The 23,079-nt window shown below is 49.7% G+C and overlaps 5 protein-coding genes across 5 annotated transcripts; 4 read left to right on the forward strand and 1 right to left on the reverse strand.

Moving 5' to 3' along the window:
* Positions 1 to 586: 586 nt before the first annotated feature.
* Positions 587 to 3,518, forward strand: LOC34617941 (WD repeat-containing protein DDB_G0349043). The gene is made up of 7 exons (XM_026335611.1): positions 587 to 765; positions 892 to 1,130; positions 1,250 to 2,288; positions 2,504 to 2,588; positions 2,772 to 2,901; positions 3,111 to 3,281; positions 3,412 to 3,518. Exons 1-7 carry the CDS (start codon positions 587 to 589, stop codon positions 3,516 to 3,518), a joined length of 1,950 nt encoding a protein of 649 aa, XP_026191396.1.
* A 1,483-nt stretch (positions 3,519 to 5,001) lies between these two features.
* LOC34617942 (threonine--tRNA ligase) lies at positions 5,002 to 7,919 on the reverse strand. The gene is made up of 10 exons (XM_026335624.1): positions 7,734 to 7,919; positions 7,278 to 7,553; positions 6,978 to 7,088; positions 6,679 to 6,809; positions 6,445 to 6,490; positions 6,124 to 6,261; positions 5,706 to 5,870; positions 5,491 to 5,615; positions 5,254 to 5,334; positions 5,002 to 5,080 (listed from the first exon to the last, which is right to left on the reverse strand). Exons 1-10 carry the CDS (start codon positions 7,917 to 7,919, stop codon positions 5,002 to 5,004), a joined length of 1,338 nt encoding a protein of 445 aa, XP_026191409.1.
* Positions 7,920 to 8,589: 670 nt separating this feature from the next.
* Positions 8,590 to 11,765, forward strand: LOC113146899. Its single transcript, XM_026335612.1, has 8 exons — positions 8,590 to 8,853; positions 9,152 to 9,371; positions 9,608 to 9,923; positions 10,393 to 10,498; positions 10,663 to 10,813; positions 11,012 to 11,092; positions 11,301 to 11,404; positions 11,625 to 11,765. The coding sequence occupies exons 1-8, from the start codon at positions 8,590 to 8,592 to the stop codon at positions 11,763 to 11,765; spliced, it is 1,383 nt and encodes a 460-aa protein (XP_026191397.1).
* Positions 11,766 to 12,211: 446 nt separating this feature from the next.
* LOC34617943 lies at positions 12,212 to 15,727 on the forward strand. The gene is made up of 10 exons (XM_026335625.1): positions 12,212 to 12,308; positions 12,472 to 12,572; positions 12,855 to 12,944; positions 13,046 to 13,162; positions 13,380 to 13,499; positions 13,697 to 14,037; positions 14,340 to 14,377; positions 14,753 to 14,985; positions 15,216 to 15,284; positions 15,449 to 15,727. Exons 1-10 carry the CDS (start codon positions 12,212 to 12,214, stop codon positions 15,725 to 15,727), a joined length of 1,485 nt encoding a protein of 494 aa, XP_026191410.1.
* Positions 15,728 to 18,410: 2,683 nt separating this feature from the next.
* On the forward strand, positions 18,411 to 21,942 carry LOC34617944. The gene is made up of 3 exons (XM_026335614.1): positions 18,411 to 19,693; positions 20,722 to 21,278; positions 21,503 to 21,942. Exons 1-3 carry the CDS (start codon positions 18,411 to 18,413, stop codon positions 21,940 to 21,942), a joined length of 2,280 nt encoding a protein of 759 aa, XP_026191399.1.
* Positions 21,943 to 23,079: the final 1,137 nt, after the last annotated feature.

Consider the following 23,079-nt stretch of genomic DNA (forward strand, 5'->3'; position numbering starts at 1 on the left):
GTAGTGGCGACACAGTCAGCGCCAAAAACCTCGAAAACGGGAGCTCTTCATGCACATAACCACTAAAAGTATATGCAAATAAATCAACAAGCGGCAATATGGCGGGCAACAGTCCATTATTTGCTGGCCATTCACTCAACGTGCATGCGTCACTGTGCTTGACGGTACCGGGAGGCGGAGGTAACACACTCCGGAAGCTCGCCTTGTCCTACCAACGACACAGGCGACTCAACTGCTCATGTTTAGTGTATGTTAAGTAAAATCATCCTCTGATGCTGTGGGAGCTAGGATGGCTTATTTTCCTTGTATGCACATATAAACCCTTAGCCTGAAAGACCAGACCGTGGGTGGCGAAGCAGCTAGTCTTAGCAGGCGCATTATCGCAAGTTTTTGCATTCTTTCACAGGTACCCGCCTCCTTCTTCAGCGCTATTCCCGCTAAGCGCCTTTCCAGTTAAGAGGTAATTCTTACAAGTTGAGGTCACGTGGGTGTACCACTGGATCACGATGTCTTTACAGCGGCTATCCCCCACAGAATCTCTATAATATCCCTTTATCTGTGGCAAAAGAGCACGTATGAAGCTATAATGGATCCCTTTGATACAGCGTCTGACAGTTGGGGTGCCTCTCGCCCACAACCATTGCCATTAACGGGGATGCATGTTTCCGGCACCAAGGAAGGCGAAACTAGTAACAAATGGAGGGGATTTGACAAAAAGGAAGTCTTGAGACTGATTCTCCAGACTTTAGACGAGATGGGTTACAGGTAGGTGTGTGACCAGACAGGACCACGAGAAAGACTGCTGGTATTCTATCAATACACAGGCGTGTACAGGCTCGCCAGCTCTTTAAGTTCCAGGATGCACTCAATTTGGCGATGCTGATGTGTCAGGGATATCGTGGCTTCTCTGGAGAAGACCAGTGGAGTGGAGCTGCTCCCTCTTGACATGCGTAATCTACAACGACACGTACTGGATGGCAACTGGGTCGATGCCGGAAGGTCTCTCCTTAGTCTTCCAATTGAGCAGTTGACGAGGCAGGGGTGCTGGTTTCTGCTTATGCAGCACAAATACCTTGAGCTGGTCATAGATCCTTACAGTTCCTTGGAAGCAAAGATGCAGTGTTTGAGGCGTAAGGCTGCGACAGTAGCACCGTACCAGTCACTTCTTTTGAACCACTTCGCTTCGGAATGCCATATTGGTGCTCACGAGTAAAGCGACAACCCCTCTGTGAACATGTATGATTCTCAGGGGATCTCAGACCCTCAGCATTCGACGCAGCGACAATCGAGAGAGTCCATGAGTGCGCATCATTACTTATGTATCAGGGCAGTGACCTCCTGGGTCACGTGCTGCAAATATCCAGCTTAAGCAGAAATCAGCTCTTTAGTCGCCTTACCTGCCTTCTGCCGTCAGTTGTGGCTATGCAACCATCAAGGCTAGCGACGATTCTGGCTCATGCGCGGCGCTTTCAGATTCTATGTTGCCCGTTGCACGATGAGTCTCAGTGTTCCGCAAAGGACACTATTCTTGAACCCCACCGTTGTGAAATCCCGCTTTTCCCAGAGTGCTGCGTGGGGCGTCTTCACGCGCACCGTAAGGCAGTATGGACAATTTCAGTAGCACCAAGGCAAGCATCCACAAATGAAGTACTGGTGGCATCCGGATCGTCAGACAGGTCGGTTTGTGTATGGCAAGTGAGCACTGACACTTCCATATGGGAAAGCACCTTTTCCGGACAGTCGAGAGCCACGGACCACTTCGACCGGGGGCAGCTGGGTGCCAAATGGCTCTCTACTTGGTTGAACGGAGACAACGACGTGCTCATGCGCCTTGAGCAGACGCATCCCCGTCCGTTGCTCGAAAAAGGCCAGATAATTGGCACTTGCCGATTACTTTGGAGGCTTCAGCGTCTTGCGAGCCCTGCTGCTTTCTTGGATTGGGACACTACTGGAACCCTCCTTGCGGCCGGAGGGGAAAGTGCATTTATCGAGGCATGGGAAGAAGGTCGGCGCATTGGCGATTACTGTACCCATGGTGGCTCTCTTGTCGCACTGCAGTGGGTACCAGGATCCAAACGATTGATTTCTATGGCATCTGACAGGACCATGACATTGGTGCTACTTCAGGCTTCCACACTGGCAGTAACCCACTTGGTAGAATACGAGTGGATCCTACCTGCCAGACCTCAGGAAGGATTCCTCCTTCCACATAGAGAAAGCGTCATGGTTTTCTTTGCTGACCGCCAGGCCAAAGTGTATGATTTGGTCACTAAAGAAGAGACTTTCTGGTACAAGTAGAGCCGACAGCATGTTTTCGCCCTTAGGCACCACTGAGTGTAGCCCGGGACTTGAGGTTTGTTTGTCTCCAATTTATTTGCTGTAACTTCTCTTGCTGTCAATGCAGTTGCCCCAGAAATTGCGGTGCCAAAAGAGGGCAGCGGCCGAAGAGTCGCAGCAGGCAGGGTAATTTTCAGTTCTCAGTTTGGGTGCTGCCGTATTTCAGGGTTCATGGAAAAGATCTGGTCGTTGCAGCATGTCCTTCAAAATTCTGTAACCAAATTTTGATAAGCACAGCAAATACCCCTCCAGTAAGCTTCTTACCAATATGCTAATGTCGGAGCAGGGCTCTGAGCCTTTTCCCATATTGTCGAAACAAGCATAACTGTGTTGTGTATTCCTTCCCCTCCGTGAGCATCAATGCACAAGTCGGAGTGACTCTAGCTGCGTGCTCCGTCTTTTTCCTCTTGGTCTGTGTTTCCACGTTAACGTAGGTGCTGCAGCTCTGGGACATGGACGAGCGCAAAACAGTGCAGAATTATAGAGGCCACAAACTTGGCAGGCTAACGATTCGTCCTGCCTTCGGTGGTCATTCAGAGGAATTTGTAATATCTGGTTCAGAGGGTAATCTATCGAGAAGACCAACATGGTCATCGACCTAAAATTTTCGAACGCTCTAGGAGGTCTTTATGCAAGCTAACTCAGGCACCATTAACAGGGCGTAGTATTGTAGGACTAAATGATCCAGCGAATAGACGGCGCCTCAAACAGTAGCACCCCGTTTCCAGTTGCAGGGTTGCGTCATGTCTGCATTCCTTTCGGCTGCCCCTCAGATGCTCAGATCTACATATGGCACCGTGTATGGGGCTGCATGATGCAGCAACTAAGAGGTCACGCAGCAGCAGTTAACCAAGTGGCCTGGGTACATTCTTGCAACCCTGTGTGTCTACTATCCGCTGGAGATGACGGCGCAATTCTTTTATGGAGCTCAATCACAGACTACAGTAAGCCTTACAAAAGTACCCCCTGCATCATCATAGTGTTTTAAAATCTTGGCAAAAAGAGCCTTATATTGGTTTCCCCCGCATGATGCTCTGAGCGCTTTGCTGACACTGGTATTTGGATTCTTCACAGGTCACGGAGGTTCGGGAGGCTCGTATGAAGAAACCAGTCCGGATGGGGTGACTGTGTCGTCCTCAGGACGAGAAACACCGGACACACACGGACCACCCTACTCCTAACAGGATTCCATAATGACATGCAATATTTATTGGAAGGTATCTGCGTAGCCGGCTTGCAGATATTGTGGCAGCATGTGCTTTCAGAAGGAGCCACCTGCGTGTCTTCGTCCCCCATGTCGGGTACGAGAAGAATGCATGGGTTCTCATGACTGATAATTCCCACATTCTGCCTCCTTATGAGCAGGTCGAAGTGCACATTGAACTGCGATACAGGTTAGGTGAAAGGGCGCGACTTTTGTTGTTTGTCGATGTTTCATAACTCATATTACGTTGAGGTAAATGTGCATCATGCAGCGGATCTCAAGGAGAAATGGGTTCTTGCATGGACTCGTTGCCTGCCCCACCTGAGGTGCTAGAGGAACAGACATACAAGAGAACCGGCCATGCTTGCTGGCTTGTTTCGCAACCGACCCACAGGATCCCACGCATCATTTTGCACCTAATGACTCCTACAGACGAAAAGAGTCATAAGGTTCGTAAAGTCGTACTCGTCATTGTCTCTACGAAGAAAGCCGAAATAGCCTGCTTCGCCACTATCAGAATTGGCGAACTTGCCTTGTCATGGGCTTGATCTGTAGAAATGGCATACAAGATGTATTATCTGCCACCTTGCATCCCTTCTGGAACAAATGCAGCGGCGAAAGCCACGAACCGTTTTAATTTGAGTGATTCAGGCCATTAAGTCGGCATATACCTTTGGCCTTTACAGTATGCGGAAAAAGGAACGTGACATTCTTGAATTGTATCTACTAGGGCAACTCTGCGTTCCCACACAGGGGCTGTGTTTTGTAAAATCCAATGTACCAAGTAACATTTGAGCGAATCGACTGCCTGCTACCACTGCCGAGTGGTGGTGTGTTGAACTCGCTGTCTACGGCTCCCGTCAATGCACACAGATATTCTGACCCTCAGGAAGCATTTTTAGGTGGACCGGAGAGTGCATGCTTCACATCTCTAATGAGCCCGCTCTCACTTTCCTTGTAAAACGAGCAGACTCAAAATGCCGTAGTTCAGGAGTAATCAAGCTTCGTAAGTGCGTGCAGGCCTAGCTGTGTAATTCCTTTACATAAGGTGGGTTTCAGAAACAAGTAACAAATGCAAATTTCCTGCGATATGCTAAAAGGTCAGGCCTGCGACATTTTCACGCCACCTAAAGGGGTTGACTCGAATCACCACCTTTATGGCTGCTTTGTTATTGGTCTTAAGCAATGCCAGTGTAAGACGCTTACGAGTTCTGCACGACTTAAAGTGTGATCACGTAGACTGTGGAGGACAGAACTGCAGGGCATAAAACGTAAGGGGACCTGCTTAAAATCTAGAGTATGCCCCAACAATACAAGATGCCCGACTCAAGTATACGCTCCAAGTGAACGCCGAAAATGTTTTGGGGCAACACCACAAGTAGACAGCATGTCACCCGACTTCTGCAGATCTGCATAGGATTAAGTCAAAAACCTAATGACTTCAATGACGAAACGCACAACTAAAACGGCATTTTCGCCCTCCTTTTTGCCCCTGCAAGTGCCCTTGCGACAGGCAGGGCGACATGCTGACCATTAGACCTATAGATCGCACCACAAAGAGTGATAAGCACTAAACAGCAGCAGGACTGCAATATGCTAAGAGGAAAAGATCTAACGCCAGGGTCACGTGATAGATCAATCAGTGGTACCAAAGCCTCGAGTATATAATCAAATCTTTACTGAGTAGCTACAGAATACCACTCATGACTTACCTCCTAACGGTGACGGTGCTCTTTTCTTGGTCTGTCGCCCCCAATAGCCACACCTCTGGAGTACGATATTTTAGCTGTAACCTGAGTCACTCCCGCATGATTTTAAGAAAAACACCTGATGGAAAGGGCATCCAAAGGAAGGCACGACAGTTATCGCAGGGAGGGAGCTGAGGTGTAAATGCTGCCGAAAACTGTAAATACTAGTAATTTCTTGTTGAGCATCTGCGTTGTTCGTACTTTAGCTTTCTCGAAATGTGCACCGGGCGTGTGTCTATTGACACGCGAATACCAGCCTTCCGCAGCCGCCTACCCAACGCCTCTACCTCCTCTGTTTGCACCCGTCCAACACTGAGCACTGCCACCTGCGAGGAGACTTGCAAAAACACTGGGGTGCTTTAGGGCCGGAGGCAGCTGCGCATAGTAAAAATGTCCGACAATCTACTTTTGCGTACCTGTGTGGCTGCCAGCCACGGGCTCAAATGCCCATTAGTATATTCTAAAACAAGACCAAGAAAACGCTCAAGAGAGCCGCACATCGCGCGATGAAGAAGGCACAAAGGGTCATCACTGCGTGGGGCTGGTTCGAGGCCAAAGGCGCGAGGGGAGAACATGTCGACCTGAGGAAGTCAATAGGCCGTCGCAGGTTTATACGGAAGTGTACTGAGGTGGTGTGCTAGGCGAGACCGTACGACAGCCTTTGACGAGTCAGCCGATGTAGAAAGGCCACTAACTTGCTGACGCTCCGCCGCTGTGCTGTAGCTATAATGAAGCACTCCACCCCGCCTCCATTGTCTGTTTGCCTTCTTTTTAAACCAGCGATCATCCCACCGGGAGCCTCTGAAGAGAGCCGGATGTTATTTCAAGTAGTACCTGAAGTGTTCCAGTTTGCCACAAGCGGCCATCAACGTCTGGAAGGAGAATATCTATCTTCGGGCCGTAAAAGGCGCCCTCCCCGCTTGCCATCGTAAATGAGAGCTTCAACCTTTCTAAGCCAGAGCGCAGCAATCCCTGCACGACAGAGCAGCTTACGACGCGAACTACAATGCATGTACATTCCCCATTACTTTTTGCCTGCTCAGTTGGCTGCTCTCAGCAATGTGGCTATCTTCTCAAGCTAGGACGCTAGAACGTTCCAAGGCTGGAATACGGAGCCACACAGAATGCAATCAGTGCAAAAGGTGCAGTTCACACCTCTGCGTGGGCCCACTCCTGATCTGAGCCTTGACTGCTTTCTGGCCTGCGGAGATCCAACACACAGTCTATTGCTTACCAATGTGGTAACCACAAACCTACACCTAAACACAGCGACAAGGCATGAAAGTAGGAACGTCCGAAAGTACCTTGAATGATCCCTTTGGCCCCCCCAAAAATAGCTACCTTCGCGCCCGGCGTGCTACCACCTATTGACATAGGCAACTTGGTTACCTCGTGGAGAGACGAAAGGCCACATCACGCCACCGGAACCCAGTTCCTTTGTACAATCGTTGACATGCAGTGAGAAAAGTATCTACTTCAGCAGCCGCTTGAGACATGCGGCACAAAATATGACCGTCATCCTGCACATAGCAGTAAAATGTTTTGGGGTGTTTGCCATGAGGAAAACCTTCCCCTAAGCAACACGACGTATACGCCCCTAGTTCACAACACGCAGCCGATCCCAAAACGTCCCACTGGAGCTAATAGGTTTCTTCAGGGATCGGGTTGTTCGTGTAAACGCTGAGTACCTGCGTGAATTCGCGCATGCGCAGTAGGCCGTATAGGGCACTAGGCACCTCTCTCCTGTACACGTGGCCGAACTCGCTTATGCGCATGGGCAGTGCAGACCCTACTCTTACCTAAAATATGCCCACACCCGCTTGACATGCCACAGTACATCTCCAACGTAGTCGACAAACAGCCCCTGCTGCGAAGCAGTGTGGTGTACGGGATAGACGGAAAGGAACCCTTCCGCCACGAATTCCCCTCAACACCAAAAGTATCGTAGGGGGATCATCTTCCGGAAGGTTCAGTAGGATTACACTCACAGAATTGTCGAAAAAAAGGGATAAATGCAACGGGCAGCTCATTGGCTTCAACAGATAGGATGTCGCGAAATCTTCGCAAGACAGATTATCTTCCCGGTTTCGTTCAAGTTGATTCTCGGTTTGCGCCGGTGAATCCACCAAGTCAACCTCGCCTGAGACCCTTTCAGCCCCTTGAGCAGGCTTCGGATTCGTTATGGCATACATGTTGCTGGAGAAGTGCTTCAAGTGGCCGCTACGATGCCACAGGTAAGCCTGAGCTAATGAGCCCGTACGGACCTAAGAAGTTCCATGCACGCAAACATCTTGGTAGCAGGCTACATAAGTTGCGCCACGTATACACAGCATAAAGCTTTATGCGTTGAGAGCTGGTCACCTCTGCGGCTGGGATGACATTGCCCAGGAACGAATACGTGCCACGCATGGTATTGCACCCGTTCCGCGTGTAAAGTCGTTTACCTCCTCAAATCCCTGTTCCCTTTGAAGTTTTCGCAGGCCTTCCTGTAGCTGGAGCATCACTGATTGTCCTCTGGGTAGCAGCGCAGGACTCAGACCACACATGGAGCTAAGCTTCGGCTTAGGGAAGCAAAACAGTTCCATCACTGCACCCAATGCCTTGTGACTTCGGCAGTTCTGCTTCCTCATGACCTCATTTATTCCTAAGACCGACAGTTCTCCTGGATCATCCCCACTCGTCGCAGGAGACGAAGAATGCACGCCGATCGAGCTGTGCATGACGGCTTCAGGAACTCTTGATGCCGGCCATTTGAACGCGGTGCACCTTCGAAGAGACCCCTGCAGCCGCAGGCCGGGGTGCTGATTCCTCGGAGGTAAGAACAGACGTGGGCTTTGGCATGTTGCCAATAATTCAAACGAATACACAATGCTGCTTAAGCAAAACACGAACAAGAGAACAAAGAGTAGCCACCCCGGGGCAACACATGGCCCAAGTTGCATTTTGTCTTTAAATGCATCTACGTGCACCTTCACCTAGGTTGCATGTGACGGGGAAGGCAGAGATCATTGGCATGCCGGTACTGGGAGAGCAAGAGCAGCTCAAAACCCGCCCTCGGTAGAAATGCACGCTTTGCATGCGCCACGCTCCAGAAATTGCGCCTCCGTTGTCTTAATGCCTAGCAGCTTTCTAAATGGAACAGAGACATGAAACTTCTTACAGATATGATTGAAGCAGGAAACGTGGCATTAGGGTGAAGAGCAGCTCAGCATGTAACAAAACATCGTGTCTTATTGAACTGATGCGGCCTGTGTCCTGCTTAGCTTGCAGGCGATGATGTTGGTAGCAGCGAAATGACACATGGGTGAAACGGAAACATTTGTATCTGACAGTATATTTGTTATTAAAGGGCAGCCACTGTGTACAACAATCTGGAGGCATCCGGCAAAGCATCAAAAAGATTTTATACCGATCAAGAATACAGCAAAGCTAATTAAATGCAAAGAAGAATCCAACAGATCATCTAGCCGTCGTGTAACACATCCTGAAAGGCACCGAAACCACGAAACCCGCTGCCGTTTTTGCGTATCCTGTGCCCTCTACTCAGCCCCTGAATTGTCCACTGTCGACAATGAATTTTCTCAGAATTTGAGCTCTTTTACATTCCACATGTGATTTTGTGTTACAATACTATGGCACCACAATTAACTATGACTAGCAACGAAAAATTCCCAACTCTCGCATCATGCCAGCAGTGAGCGCATCGATCGCCCACTGTACTCCCTGCTCCAATGCATCCAGACTAGACCATGAATAGGAACTATGATGGGAAGGCTGCACATTTTACTGCATATATAATAGTACACGAGAGGTAAGCCGAAGTATTGAGCCATCCTGAGCCCCCAGAGTTGAGATTGCGGAGCCTAACGAGGGATTTTGTGATCAGAAAGCTATCAATTGTCCATTGAATCCAGCTTCTCAGGCAAATGCCATTTTTTCGCCAGCTTTTAAACTGCATACGATCTTACAACACCCATTTTCACATAATCATGAAAGCAGAACAGGCGGTTTCATTTTTAAAGTATCGGTTTATGGCGACAAACGAAAAGGCTTCATGCTAGTCTTGGGCGGAAACGTGGCATGTGGACGCCACCATACACAAGGGGCGACTTGATTGGCATTGCAGAGCGTGGGCATACCTTGTTGGCCTCAGCAATGGGTATTCTTGGCGTAGCACTATCATCGGCTGCACAGCGCCATCGAGACTCTACTGCAAGCTGGCTGCTGGTCCACTCTTTGCTGCTCTGGATAATTTTGCTGCTACCCAGCTTTCACACTGACCTCATCCTGACGGTTTCGGCACACATCGATTCCCCAGGGGAGGATGAGCAAGCGACGGACCTGGGTGAGCGCGTGAGGAATTATGATGCTGCTGGATGGGAGCCAACAGATTTGGAGAACGGGAAATCTCCGCCTTTACCTCAAGACGAAAATAGCGCTGGACCTCTTGATTTTACCCAATCCTACTCAAGTCAGGAAGAGCTCCCTTCCAAACCCACGGATCAGTTGTATCCGGATGCTCAGAACAGAACCGAGCATGCAGACATAGCATTCAGCCCCTTCGAGGATACTTGGATTCCATTATCAGATGGCCCAACAACTGTTACAGATAAAAATATATCCATCAAGCGCCCGTGAGTCTTGCTTACCCTACACACTTGTAGTTTGTGCGTTTGAATGTAGCCGAGTAAGATTTTGGGATCCTTGGTACTGTTTTGTCTTATCATCATAGACGGCTTGGCGGGGTAGCGGTGTGTATCTTGGTCATCGTCTGCCGTGTGGAGTGGTCGCGTTCTCAATCTGAAACTCATCAATTCAAAAAGGTCGATCAGTATCTCGTCTCGCGCACGGGTGGATGAGGATGACGGAGCTACATTCTTTTAATCTGCGCGTTTCTGCGGCATGAATTGACACTGACTTGTTGACTTCATTCCCACGCTGCGTACGGGCACTAGTGCCTCTGAGTTCCGTATGGCTGGGCTAACTGCTGCGGGCTAGCTTCTTCGAGCCGAAACCCATAGAGGTTTGTGTACAGCTGGAAGTACTCTTGTAGATCTTTTGATACTTTTGATTAGAAAGCATGTGTTGATGCATTTATCTCAGCTTCGATTTTCTGCGAAGGGCTGCGGCTCTCTTCGGGAATTCCCCGTGGCTCTTGTTCGCACAACCTGACAACAGGAATGAATTCGGCGTGATAACATACCAGCAGGCACGGTTTTAACGCACACTGCTCATGGCAGCTCTCCCCAGCGTGTTAAACTAGTTGGTTGAGTGCTAATCTGGATTGTGTTGGGGCCACTCAAGAGTCTGAAGAGTAATTTGGACTATAGGGTCCTCGATTATTTGGTTCTCGTTTCCAGAGTTGTCCTGCAGGGCCACGAGCTCGCCGTTTCAATTGGCGCATCACTCGACAGTATGGTCCCTAATTCACAGCTCCCTCAGCGTGACGGGGTACACGAGTCGCTAAGACTTGTGGGAACGTGGGCCACTAATTCCGTGGAGTTGCTCCTCTCTGACTTTGGCGGTAAGGCGTAATAGAGATGCTAGTCAAGCTGGTGGCAAGTCCTTGGGAGTTTACAGACTATCTATTTGATGCACGCCTTTGGGGCCGTCGGCGTGTGAAGAAGGGTGGATGGAACGCTATATACATGCTTTGGGCACATCTGATCATCGCAACGGTTTTCATGTTGAATAATATGTGCTTCTGTGTGTGCGCGAGTAGCCGCGGCATATGGCCTAACGGTCGTGCCGATGCATCCCGATATGAATGCGCGTCGATTTTTGGAAGTCATGGTGCATACGCGTGAGTCAGTACTGTACTGCGGCGGCAGCGGTTGCTATCTGTAGCAGCTGCCACAACTAAAAACGCCGTTCTCTCTCGGACGTCAATCGCAGGCGGACAGCGGTTAAGCCAATGCTTCGGCACTTGGGAAGCATCCAGTGATCTGGTGTCTCCCTCACTAAAGTAGCTGGCTCCCAGGCTGCTTGTGAGGCTTGGTGTGTGCCTGCAGAAATGACTCATCTTTTTGCCGACTGGCAGCATCTTGATATGGTGCTGGATCTGCTTGAGAAGGGACAGCTCTCCAGCCTTTCGACGGTCATTTCTCTTGACGCGGTAATTGTTATAGGCGAATGGTCCCCTAGATTGCATATGAATAAATAGTTTGCTCGTCGAATTTTAATACTGAGGGTTGCCTATACTATGATAGTCAGTTCCTCGTAGTTGTAGACGCCTCCTGGGGCCTTCAACAAAGCAAAAGTGGTTTTAAGAGTTGGAAGCCTCGACAATCCAGCAGGAATGTTTGTGCCCTAGCACCAACTGCTGCATACCTTAGGTGGGGAAGCATGCTCTACAACGAGCTAAAGCACTTCAACTGACCGTTATGGACTTCTGGGATCTTGCTGACTCATCCAATGCAAGGGTAATTCCCCGGGAAGCACTTGTTTGCTTGCGACATTCGATTTCGAACAGTTGACGGGTCGTGGGAAGTATCCGATATTAGTAGAATGAGCCACCCTCACAGCTATCGCTCGCTACATCTGTGTGCAGCACATGTGGAGCAGCAGAGCTTGCCATTGTACAATGTATCCTACGCTTGCCTCAGAGTGTAGAGGAGCAGAGGCAGGGAGCAGTTAACCAATCAAGCTCCTACGCTGCCGAGATTCATGCTGTCCTCTACCCCAGGGGTAAGTAGTCCAGAGTCTTCTTTCGCTGCAGTTGCGGGTTGTTCTCTTGTCAATCCTTGGGGAGATCTCTTGCCTGGCGCAAGCTCAAAGCTCTCCATGGCACTGCTGCGTGGCGGAAGTATTCTCGAGGGCCATGCAAAGGGAGAATTAGCCAGCTTTTGCCAGCTAGGAGCCATGATTCCAGCTGCCACAGGTCATGCACGGCCGATATGCGCTGTTCTTCTCAGCCCTATCCATGCCATTCAACGGCGCGATGTTGACAAATGAAAATGTTTTGGCTTCTCTGGGCACACTAACGGACTGGAGTGTGGGAGCCGTGTCTATCGTCGAAGGTGAACAGTTCACCACTGCCTCTGAGATATCTACTCAGTTGCTGGTTTTGTATTTAGGAGCACGCCCTCCTTATGTAGTGCTCTTATATGTTGCTTGCTGTTGTTTAGTGGGCGGCGCACATAGTTTCGATATGTTGTGGATTGTTCTTTGGCGTGCGTGTAGCTGACCGGGTTCTTTGTGTGGACTCCCTAGCCTCGATTCATCAACGTGTCCTTCATCTGGCGATCATTCGAGCAGGGGCTACTATGGCTTTTGCCCATCGTGTGAGTCATAGATATGACCCTAGCTGGTATTCCGCTCACATATTTTGCTCACATCCAGCAACGCCACCCCTGTCCTGCAAGGGCCCGTAGTTGCACCAAGTTCATCTGTATATAAATTCTGCTCTATCCTCTTGCCGAAGTAAGTTATATATCTGCGGGATTCAACGGCTAACTGTATACGATATGAAGTACGAAATAGTAGCAGCGATTGTAAGGGGGCAGGTATAACAATACGAACGTTTTGCTAAGTAGATACACGAAGTCGAGCTCTTGCTGCCGCAGGGATTGCTCACCTTGAAGGAAGATGTAGGCTACATAAATCCAACAATTGTTGCCGCTTCAGGAGGAATCTTACATTTGCTACATGCAGCCGTAAGCAAATCCCCTCTGCAGCTTAGGCACAATGCACTGTAACGTCTTGTTTGATGCCGCGATTCGCTAGGCCGGTTGCAGTTGCCTACATTACCATGCAGGCTCGACGTGCACTTAAACAGATGGGGAGGCTGCGTCGTTTCATCACTATACTGAAACTGCGGTGGAGAGCGCGTTCGTATTGGCGGACGGGGGATCTCGACCTACTTCGGCAGACGGTTAGTTGCATTTCAAGTAGCTGAGTACAACGCAATTCCGACCAAAGAACAACTCATTAGAAGTTTCCCGATGCGTCATCTTTAGTGCTTCCTGGCAGCTACACACATTTCCGACTACCAGTGTGCATGTGCCTTGTGGTTCCAGAATAGCTCTACATAGCATCTTAGATATTTAGATCTATGGCGGTATGTGGACTTTCTTGCTGCGCGTGCACAGCCGTTCAAAGAACTGAAGATGTTGCTCGCGAAAGTTCACACTGTCATCGCAGCCCCTTCGTTAGCGTCGAGCGAACTTATAAAGGAGTTGCAGCTTTTATACTCGATAATCGTTGTCCATGTACGTCTTCAAACAGGGAGGAGGGATGTATGCTGTGTTAGCTGTGTTAGGACCTGGCAACTCATCCTTTGCGACATATCCTCAGTTCCCTTGTACGGCTAGAGTGTCGTATTCGAGCTATGCGACCAATGGTGCAGACGGACCTCACAAAGGTGCTTATTCAGCACGTACTCATTAGTTCTTCTGCTTCTTCGTAGGCCTGCTGTTCTCCTCAAACCGGCATTGCGTTTTCAAGTAGGCAGCAGAATGGCGAATCACTGATCTCTAGCAGTGTCCAGAGAATACGTGCGGCGCCTTTGGGTTGGGTGTCCCCAGTGGTGGCCGTATCCTTCGAGAAACTCAGTCCCGCAGAAGAGGCCAGCCTCATGGAGTTCCACGCAGATGGAGCGTCGGGTCGGCCGGGACATACTTCACATCTTATTCTAGATGCGTCCGGTGAAGCGTCCACTGAATTCAAAAACCTGGCGAGCGATGCCACGGATTTTGATGGGTTTCGACTCAGCGCTGTCGGGAACCGCAGAGGCCACGTTGTTACAGAGTGCGTGTCAACTCCGATTTCACTGCATGACCTGGCTCCGCTTTAGCCATGCGCAGCTTGTGGGTTTAGAGCCTATTAGCTATTTACAGTGGCAGGAAGCACATGCGTCTATTTCAGTCGCATATCTTGTATCACGCACACTTTGCATATGTGCACACCGTCTTAGCACGTGCTCCAACTAATAAGGCACGCCTAGTCCATGTTCTGCAATTATAGGTATTGCCTACCTTCGCACATCGTTCAGCTGCCTTATATCGGATAGAACCACTGACAGCGATTTGCGAATTTTTTGTGATGTGCAGGGGTGAAATTGTGATCCAGGGGGCCTGCGTGTCTGTGGGTAAGCAGTGCAATAACGGACTGTCTATTAGTGCCACTTTCGTGGCAAACAGATTCTTTTGTATGGTGCACATGCTTGACAAATTTAGGATAGACTAGCTTCAAGTCAATTTTTTGGGGCACCCTGCATACGGATGTCCTCTGCCATCACAATGTTGCGATGAAATGCGAAGCCCATGCTGTATCTCCTACCTTTGAGGAGGCATACGCTACGGTAGTAATTTTTTTCTTCAGTAAAATCAATGCAGATAGTTAGACTGCATATTATCTTAGCTTCACAGAATTATTCTGTTGTTGCCCTTCAGCTTCATAAAGCAGCTGTGTCTCCTGTGGCGTACCAACAAACGGTAGTGCAATTGCCTTGCGGAGTGTTCAGGATATTACCGCCACCAAACAGCTTTCCAGAGGCAGATAACCAATCAAGGCATGTATAGAACAGGTTTAGTGGCAGCTTCCGCTGGAAGTGATTTTCCACTGCTGATGATCGGCACCCTGTCCCGAAGCGTGTTAACTGCTGAAGGGGAGTTCATCGACCTGGAAGAAGCAGAAAGGCAACTTAGGAAGGTCCCCATTGTTCGCCGCGTTTTGTTATATGCAGACGACTTTCATGTAAGTCTTTCAAGTCCGATGAGCATTACATTATGGGAAACCCTTCATGGGATTAGGGGCTGGTGCTTGGAGATAGTATTTTCTTTTTTGCCGGCAACTGTCATATTTGGTCTCTGGGTCGGGGTCAGCGTAGTCTCTCGCCTTCCTCTGTATAAGGGCTTGTGTCTCTGCCTGCCCTTCGCTGCTCGCAATTATATTGCTTTCTTTCCACTCTACATGTTCGACTGCAGTCACCGTTGGTAGCAATCATCCAGCCTCGGAAAGGTGCAGCTCTTCGCTGGGCCAAAACTCGTTTTGCAGTAAGCAGATTTGACCTTGCTCTGGGTTAGTTCTCTGGATGACTGAAATTCCGGGGGAACTGGGCTATTCTAGTCGAAGTTCCTCTGCAGTTCCGTAGCTTGCACTTCTCATGTAAATGGGCGTACCTTCTCTGTAGGCATGTTCTGCGTTTTGGGGTGCTCAGTATTCAGATGATTACGGAGCGTCGTACGAAAATCTGGTGTCTCTACCTGCACTAAGGGACTTTGTGTTGAAGCAGATTGAGGAACACACGCGACTGTCCCTTGAGTCTTTTGAGAGGCCTAAGGCTATTTACCTTGTGCCACATGATGTGGAGCTTCCTGTTGGCATCTTTGACAAGCTTATTAATAAACAGCAGGATGAGCGGACCGTTTCCCGGAGCCAGCTGGCAGATGCATACATGAAGCCGATCAAGGAGATGTATGCATCGCTTGCTGATTAATTATTTGAACATTCAATACATTTATATCTGAGAAGAGCATCGACTGGGCGCTTCTAAACAGACTTTTGCAGCTATATCTTGGGGCAGCCAGATAAGCTGCAATTAGCAAACTGTGGGAGTAGGCAATGTGTCATTCAGATGGGCTCTCCTGGCCGGATGAGCCACCATTCTGTGCGTTCATTGCCTCTTGTATACATACACTTTTCCTGCAGTGCAGTTCCATTTACTCGTAGTATCAAATCTTTCAGTGTAAATGTGTGTTATCTGTATGTAGAGTAAGTAGAAGTGAACATGTCAGCTAGCGGGTAGAGGCAAACCGGGGCTTTGCGCCGCAGAACTACAGGACGAATGCATGTACCCTCAGCTGCTGAATGGAAGGAATGGTTACTTTTGGCTGTTGGGACACATATATGTAGCCCCGTTTAGAACAGGCTTTCATTTCCTTGCCAATTGAATGATGTGGGCGAATATCGTATATATTTTTGTCGCAGGCTTAGCTACCATCAGCACTTTTCACTATGTCAAGTATATTTAAGAATTAATAGAGAACTAAATAATTTTTTTGTCGGCGCATACATTTTTCCTTGCAGAGTAGTGTTAGTTGACTACAGTAAGACGCAGTGTTCTTTGCAGTGCACTAGATCTGCGAATAGTTGGGAATGCTTCGAGAGTGCAAAAGCGCGCATCCCAGCTTTCCCTTCCCCCCTTACAGAGAAACTCCGAGCGCATCGGTAAGGCGAACTAGCAAACTCTTTCGTTAAGCACTAAATGCCTTTCTTTTTAGCTTGTATCCGAGTTTGGAGTTCGGTTTTTACCGACAGAGACCTTGGATTGAGCGTTCCATCTTCGCTCTCTTCACTCAAAGATCAAACGCGAATTACAGATTTGAGAATGATGGAAAAGTTTAATTTGCGCTCATGTCTTAGACAGGTCCACTTGGTTGCGCCCGCAGTAAGCCCGTTGTCGTTGGTCTACCCAGCGCGAAACGCACATGCAAGTGAACAGCTCGGTGTGTGGCTGAAGAGCTAGCAGCATCAATACAGATACTCGCATAACATGCATATACTGGGTGAAGTTGTTACTGCGTCACTACCGTATTGCAACTCTTTAGCTGTTTCAAAAATGGAATAACCTAGACCCGGCGGGCATGAATACAGCATATAAGCATCAAAAAAGCATACCAGAAATGAAATATTATTGATTGCATCATTATATCGTGTGTGCCTATCGGTTGGCTGATTGATTGTGGTAGCGCTAGCCACACGACACTTGTCTTATATCGCTCCAAGTCAATAGCGCATGGCATGGGGGAAAGAAAAAGTACCCTTTTTGGAGAACATAGACAAGCTGTTTAATTTGTGTATACGACTTGTTGCATTGCTTGCTCAATTAAAAATCAAGCATTCTTGCAGCCCATCTATCCTGTGGCGCTGTCTACCGCTTTTGTTTTATTCCATTAAAGTATATTGATGAGTTCACTGCTTGACTCGAGTATTCATATTATTTATTGCAAATTGATTTAAGCCAAAAGCGATAAGGATTAAAGTTACTAGCCTGTGCGCCAGTTGGTATGTGCAACTGGCTGTTGGATGTTCTGTGTTCCTAAATTGCAGCAACAGAACGCTACCCTGCATTTCTTATTTATACCAAGATCCTAACGAGCGAGGGTAGCAAGAGAAAGAAGCTTTTTCTGGAGACCACTGAAGAACTGTATAAATTTCAAAGTATGTTTCAGGCTAAGTATCTCCCTATTGACACTCCAAGCGAAGTGCTGCAAGAAGTGTCCTTGGGGAGGTGGCATCCGAGGCTTGAGAAGCTGAGAGCTCAACCAGTCATGCTTAGAGATGCTTGTATACTGACAGCGGTGCTTTACAGGCCTGAAATCAAGATTTCAACGAACACGGAGACTGTTCAGAAATGACCAATGTGTAGCTTGAGGGACATATAAATAATGCAGCACACATTACAGCATTCCGACCTTACCTTGTTGCTTTGGGTCTTCAGGCTGTGATAATATGTCAGAATCTCGTAGTTACTCTTAATACTTTCTTTTTTTCTTCTGGTGGGGTTTGATTGCGTTGCTTGTTTTCTAGTGCCGAGTGATGCTGTCATCACTCGTAGATAACTGCTTTCATGCTGTTTTATCAGATTGTTTGTAGTATTATGGGTATTTTACCCCAGAGTAGGCAAAGGGCGCATCAAATGATGTCATATATTTGGATGGGGCTTCGCATGTTACATGTGGCACAGCTTCTGTGCCACCTGATGGCCCGATCAGGGCAAATCCACATGAGCGAGGCTTCGTTATACGATTATCCCCGGTCATATGCGGAAAAAATACACTTGCCTCGCCAATTATAAGGTGGCATCTGTCGTTTTAGTGTCCCGTTTCTCCACGATATGCACTGCAGCAGCCTCACCCACCGCATGCTGCCCAGGCCGCGTCTAGCCAAAATAGAGCAAAGCAGCCCCGTTTCAGCGCGAATCTGTCCACATATCAGACTTGTTACAATATCTTTGTAGCCGTATGGACAAAGCGAAGGCCTTTTTGGCCTCCATACTTCATGGGTGACTCGCTGAGCCGTCTGCGAAGTTTCGCACCGACGGGCGGGAAAGCCATGGGTAAACGTAATTGAAGAGCCGTGCTGCTCTGTTAAATCACGGATTCTCACGAATCCTTACCATGCAGGCCACAAACAGCCGAGCTGCTGCCGGGGGGGGCAACAGGGAGATGGCAGCAGTGGGACCCCCCGGTGCCGGTGCGCCACATCTAATATTCCCTCGCACTCCCCTCATGATGCCACCGGGTATCCCTTTGCCTATAGGTGGCCCCTTCCCTGGAGGAGTTCCCCCCGCCCTATTGCCAGGCGCATTTGCACTGCACCATGCTGCAGTTGCTGGTGCTGCTGCTGGTGCTGCTGCAGCAGAGGAAGCTCGTAAGGCTCATGAGCGGTCAATTATTATGCCTCCTAACGATGGGTTGCACCCAGTTGGTGTCCATGTCGGCCCTCAGCGTGGTGGTCGGGGGCCGGGGGGTAGGGGTTCAGGAAGCAAGCGCCACGGGGTCGAACGCAGTAGTCAATCCTGGCGTCGGCAGGGTCCAGATGAGGGTACAGGGAGCACAATCCGATCTCAAAGAGGACGGGCTGAATGGCGAGGTGGGGGGCCCCGAGGAGGTGGTCCAGGGGGTAACAGGTGGCGGGGTGGGCAGGCTGAGGGAGGTAGTGGTACTCTCAAGAAGCGTCAACGGGTAGTGGATGGAGGTCCTCATGGGGGATCAGATTCGGAGCTGTCGTTGATGTCTGTAGCATCAGATGAGCAGAACCATGGCAGACGGAGTCCTTCGGTCGAGTTTATGCATCGCCAGGGGCCTTCTAAGGGCAACTCCCATGCAGGAGCAGACAACGTAGGCGAGCTCTCTGCCGTATTGACTCCCATGTCTTCTGTCTCGCGTTCCAGCAGGGATTCCTCTTTGTCGCGCACCTCATCTCCAACTGAGGGCCCCGAGGTGCTACGGGGGGTGCCTCCTCTTGATCTTGCAGGAGCTTCGGCGGCTTGCAACAATTCCAGCGTTAGAGATGGCGGTGTAACACCAGAGTGGCCTCCAGGGTTGGGGGTGTCTGGGGGCCCTCTACAGAATTTGAGACCCCAAGCAGGGTCAACTTATAGGATGAGGTCGCCTGCTGCTGATCCTCCACCTGGATGTGTTGCGGAGTCTGTAGCTGGCAGTGTCCCCCCAACGCAGCAAAACCAGAAACGCATCCAGCAGAAGCGCGCAGGGAAATTCTTGTTTGATTTGTGGGTACCCACGACGTTTCACCCGATGGGTAAAGACGCAGTGAAGGCAGTACTGGGAGTCAGAGGCAGCACCCACAAGGAAATGGAGAGGGTTGCGGGGGCCCACGTGCAAATTTACGGCAAACAACTCAACAGGAATACAAAAAAGCACGAATATGATGAATTTAGGTACGATTGAGCAATTTCAGAGGTAATGGTATGGAGTTATATTGGCTGCTTTTTATGTAGGAATAGATGGGTCAAGATATTGGTAGGTAATAGCTGTGTAGCTTACGTTCGGCTTTTTTGAAGTGTAGTTGCATGCACGGTCAGGTGTTCTTGCGAGGCTATACCCATCACATTGTACAAGTCTGATTTAACGGTACAAGCTTGCAGATGCCTTTTGTTTCACACAGGTTTTGCTCTCAGGTGTATCCCTGCGTATCACAAAGTTTTGCATAGATATAACTACGTTGGTGGATACGCAACGCTTGCGCTGTAGCCGTCTTCACGTCGACGGACTAAGCCCATGTTTGGGGGACCCCAAGTGCTTTCATGTTCCATGCGGTTGCTTTCGCTGCTATTTGTCGCTGAGGGAAAGCGAGCTATATCTTTTATAAAGCTGTACTTTTTTCGCTAAACTGCGACTGTGTGCCTGTCCCTCCCCCAAGGACCCTAGGTGTATGGGCAGCTGAGGCTGAAGTGCTCCCAACGACCACATGGGACACGTATATTCGCTTTGTTGGATGCATATATCCCCAGCAAAACAGAAGCTTATCCATTCACAACGCATTATACCACACTTGAATCTACTTGACAAACCTGAAGTATAATAGAGCAATATGTTTGAACGCATGTATTAGATGCCACTGCCTTTTGACTTCGCATGAAGCCGAAGGCAGCTGGTGGTTTGGCGTTGTGGTTGAGACACAAAAGGCGAAGAGCCTAATAGCTGCAGATGGACTATGTGAAGGCCCACCTCAGGAAGAGTAGACATTTTGGTCCACCCCCTAAGGAAGGTGTTCGGGTGTTAGAATGAATGCGACTTTACGGACGACTTCTATTGGGTCTGATGGCGCGCCGTTCTGTCTGGCTGCATGTTTCCCCTGCGTCTGTATCAAGTGCCTCCCGGCTCCTCCACATAGCTGTGGTACACGGCCAGTGCTTACAGTTTCCGTGGGGTTGTGTATGGCTTTGGGTCCTGTGGCGTGCTTCAGGGACAATCAGCCTTTGCATTTGGTGGTAACTAGCGACAGACTGCGGAACCCCAACCCAACCCCCGATGAGCAACTGCAGATTGTGCACCGGCTACAGAATATGCTCGAGGGCCTCGTGCGGGAGAACTGGCCGGCCTCAGCGGGTCACACACCTCACAGTTTCTTCGAGAAACAACAGTGTCTTGGGCCCTCCACGGGGCCCCTCGTTGAAGTGAACCCACTCGACGGCACATGCCACGTTCTCAGGCAGGGCCTCCCCTCCCTTCGAGTTGCGGCTGGGGCAGGTGATAGCGGCAACGGCAGCCGATTGCACGGGGAACCCCCTCAGCAGCGGCGGCCTGACTCCCCTTGTGTTTCTGAAGTGGATGAGCTGGTGGCGGGGGAGGTGAGACATCCCATGAACTTTGTCTCACAACGTGGAGCCCTCCCGCCTCCCCAGCAACAATTGATTCAGCAGTCTGCAGACAAAAATCAGCAGCAGCAGGTATCCCAAACGGTGCCTTGGGGTCCCTCCAGCGCAGGACCACACCACCTGCCTGCTGGCAGTGTGGGTAGAGGTAGGGCCCTCGGTGCTTCATAGGGTAGTTCAGGTTTATGAATGGGGTTGTCATCGAGACTGGCAGCTCATGCACAGCATTAATTTAGGGATTGAGGCGAGAACAGACACAAAACCTGCAAGGGAGATTGAGCAAGAGATAGCTACCGCGACATAGAGAAACAGTGAGGAATAGGGGTGCACAGGGGAAGACAGGGATAAGTATGGAAGCTGCGCCACTGTGAGCTTATTTTAGTTTGTCTAAGTGGGATGGGGACTGTACTTTTTTATTTGCAGGAGTGAGATTTCAAGGAGACCCTACACTGCTTCTGGACTTGCCCCCCTCCATGTGTTTGCTAATGCTAACGCTGCAGGGGCTCCATGCATTGTTGGCGGAGGAGGGGCCCTGCAGTCCAGCCTCTTTACCAAGTCGGTTTGTGCAAAAGTGGGATGTGCCTTTGAAGGTTTCTAAGGCAGAGTACGGCTTGGACGCATCGTGCCCGCTGTCATGGAGTGATTCTGTTATGGGCTTGGTAATGCACTTCCCAGAGGTCTTTATGGTGGTTGGCGACACCTGGGGAGCCTCGGGGGAAACGGGTGAAGGTAAAGAACCTACTGTATCCTCAGTTGAAGTCCCACAATTCAGAGCCGTGGCCGCGCGCATGCGGCAGCTCATGGCCTCTTGAACGCTGCGTCTACCTGCTGCACTGCACTGCACCTGTAGACCGTGTCTTCCGGCTCGCAGACAGATACTGTTCCACACCATGCCACCCTGAAACGTAATCTCCATAGCGCAGATGCACGAGCCGCTGGATCTTCTGCAACAATATAGACAAACGCCAGTCTTAGCCAGAGGAAAGAGGGCAGCAAGCTGATATCTGTTTAGGCTGCAGTCTTTTGGGTCCCTCGGTGGAAAGGCGGGAGACAGATGTGCAACTCATGTTACATACACTTATCGCCGTGTACACTGTGGGATGCCTCCCGGTGGCGTCCACCTTAAATGGTTGAGCGCTCGCTCATAGTCGGTTCATTGGTTACAGGGCGAAGAGACACTGCGCAACAATAAGAAAAACTTGGTCGAACGTTGGGGCGCATAAAACTGTGGGGGCCCCTGCATCAATAGCCTCGCTGCATAACGTGTGTGGGCCTTCTCGCTCTCTGAGGGCTGTACGCAGTTAGGAATGCGGTGCACGACGGGACACTCGTGTAGAACAACGCAAGTATATTTTTTCAAAGCTACACCTTGCCGCCCAGTCACTTCGAATGCCGTCTGACGGGCCTGTCAGGGCGTGTATTCAAGCTATCGATCTACTAGTGCGTTGCTACGTAGCATTACTCCCGACGCATTTTTGCGCAAGCCGCGTGGGTGGGCTCGGCGCTAGGCCCCGAAAGGTTTGGTGAGCTTCAAAGCTTCCCACAGTGAGAGTAAACCTTGCATTCGTTTCCAATGGGTACATGCAGATCAATTTTTTCAAATTAAGGTGTATCTATAAAGACTGAACAAGGGCTTCTGCGGAGTGCTCCCTCTTAAGTTTCATTTGACAGGGCTGCAGATCCTGTTGGGCTCGTTAAACGATCTGCCGCTGCAATATGGCTTGCTATTTGAAGAGCACGAGCGGTTAAGAGTGATAATGTCGGCATTGGCTTTTGCTATTAGTGTACATAATTACGCTCATAAGCCAAAAATGCTCCTATGGCTTGAATAGTGCCTTTTGTCGTTCGTGCCAGAGAGCCCTGCGTCTAGCCGCCCCCGACGCTCCAAGCTGACACATTCCAGGACTCAAAATAGCATATTTCTATACGAGGCAACAATACATTCTCTC

Source organism: Cyclospora cayetanensis, unplaced genomic scaffold, assembly GCF_002999335.1.
Source record: "Cyclospora cayetanensis isolate NF1_C8 unplaced genomic scaffold, CcayRef3 CcayRef3_contig_740, whole genome shotgun sequence".
In the NCBI taxonomy this organism is placed as follows: domain Eukaryota; phylum Apicomplexa; class Conoidasida; order Eucoccidiorida; family Eimeriidae; genus Cyclospora; species Cyclospora cayetanensis.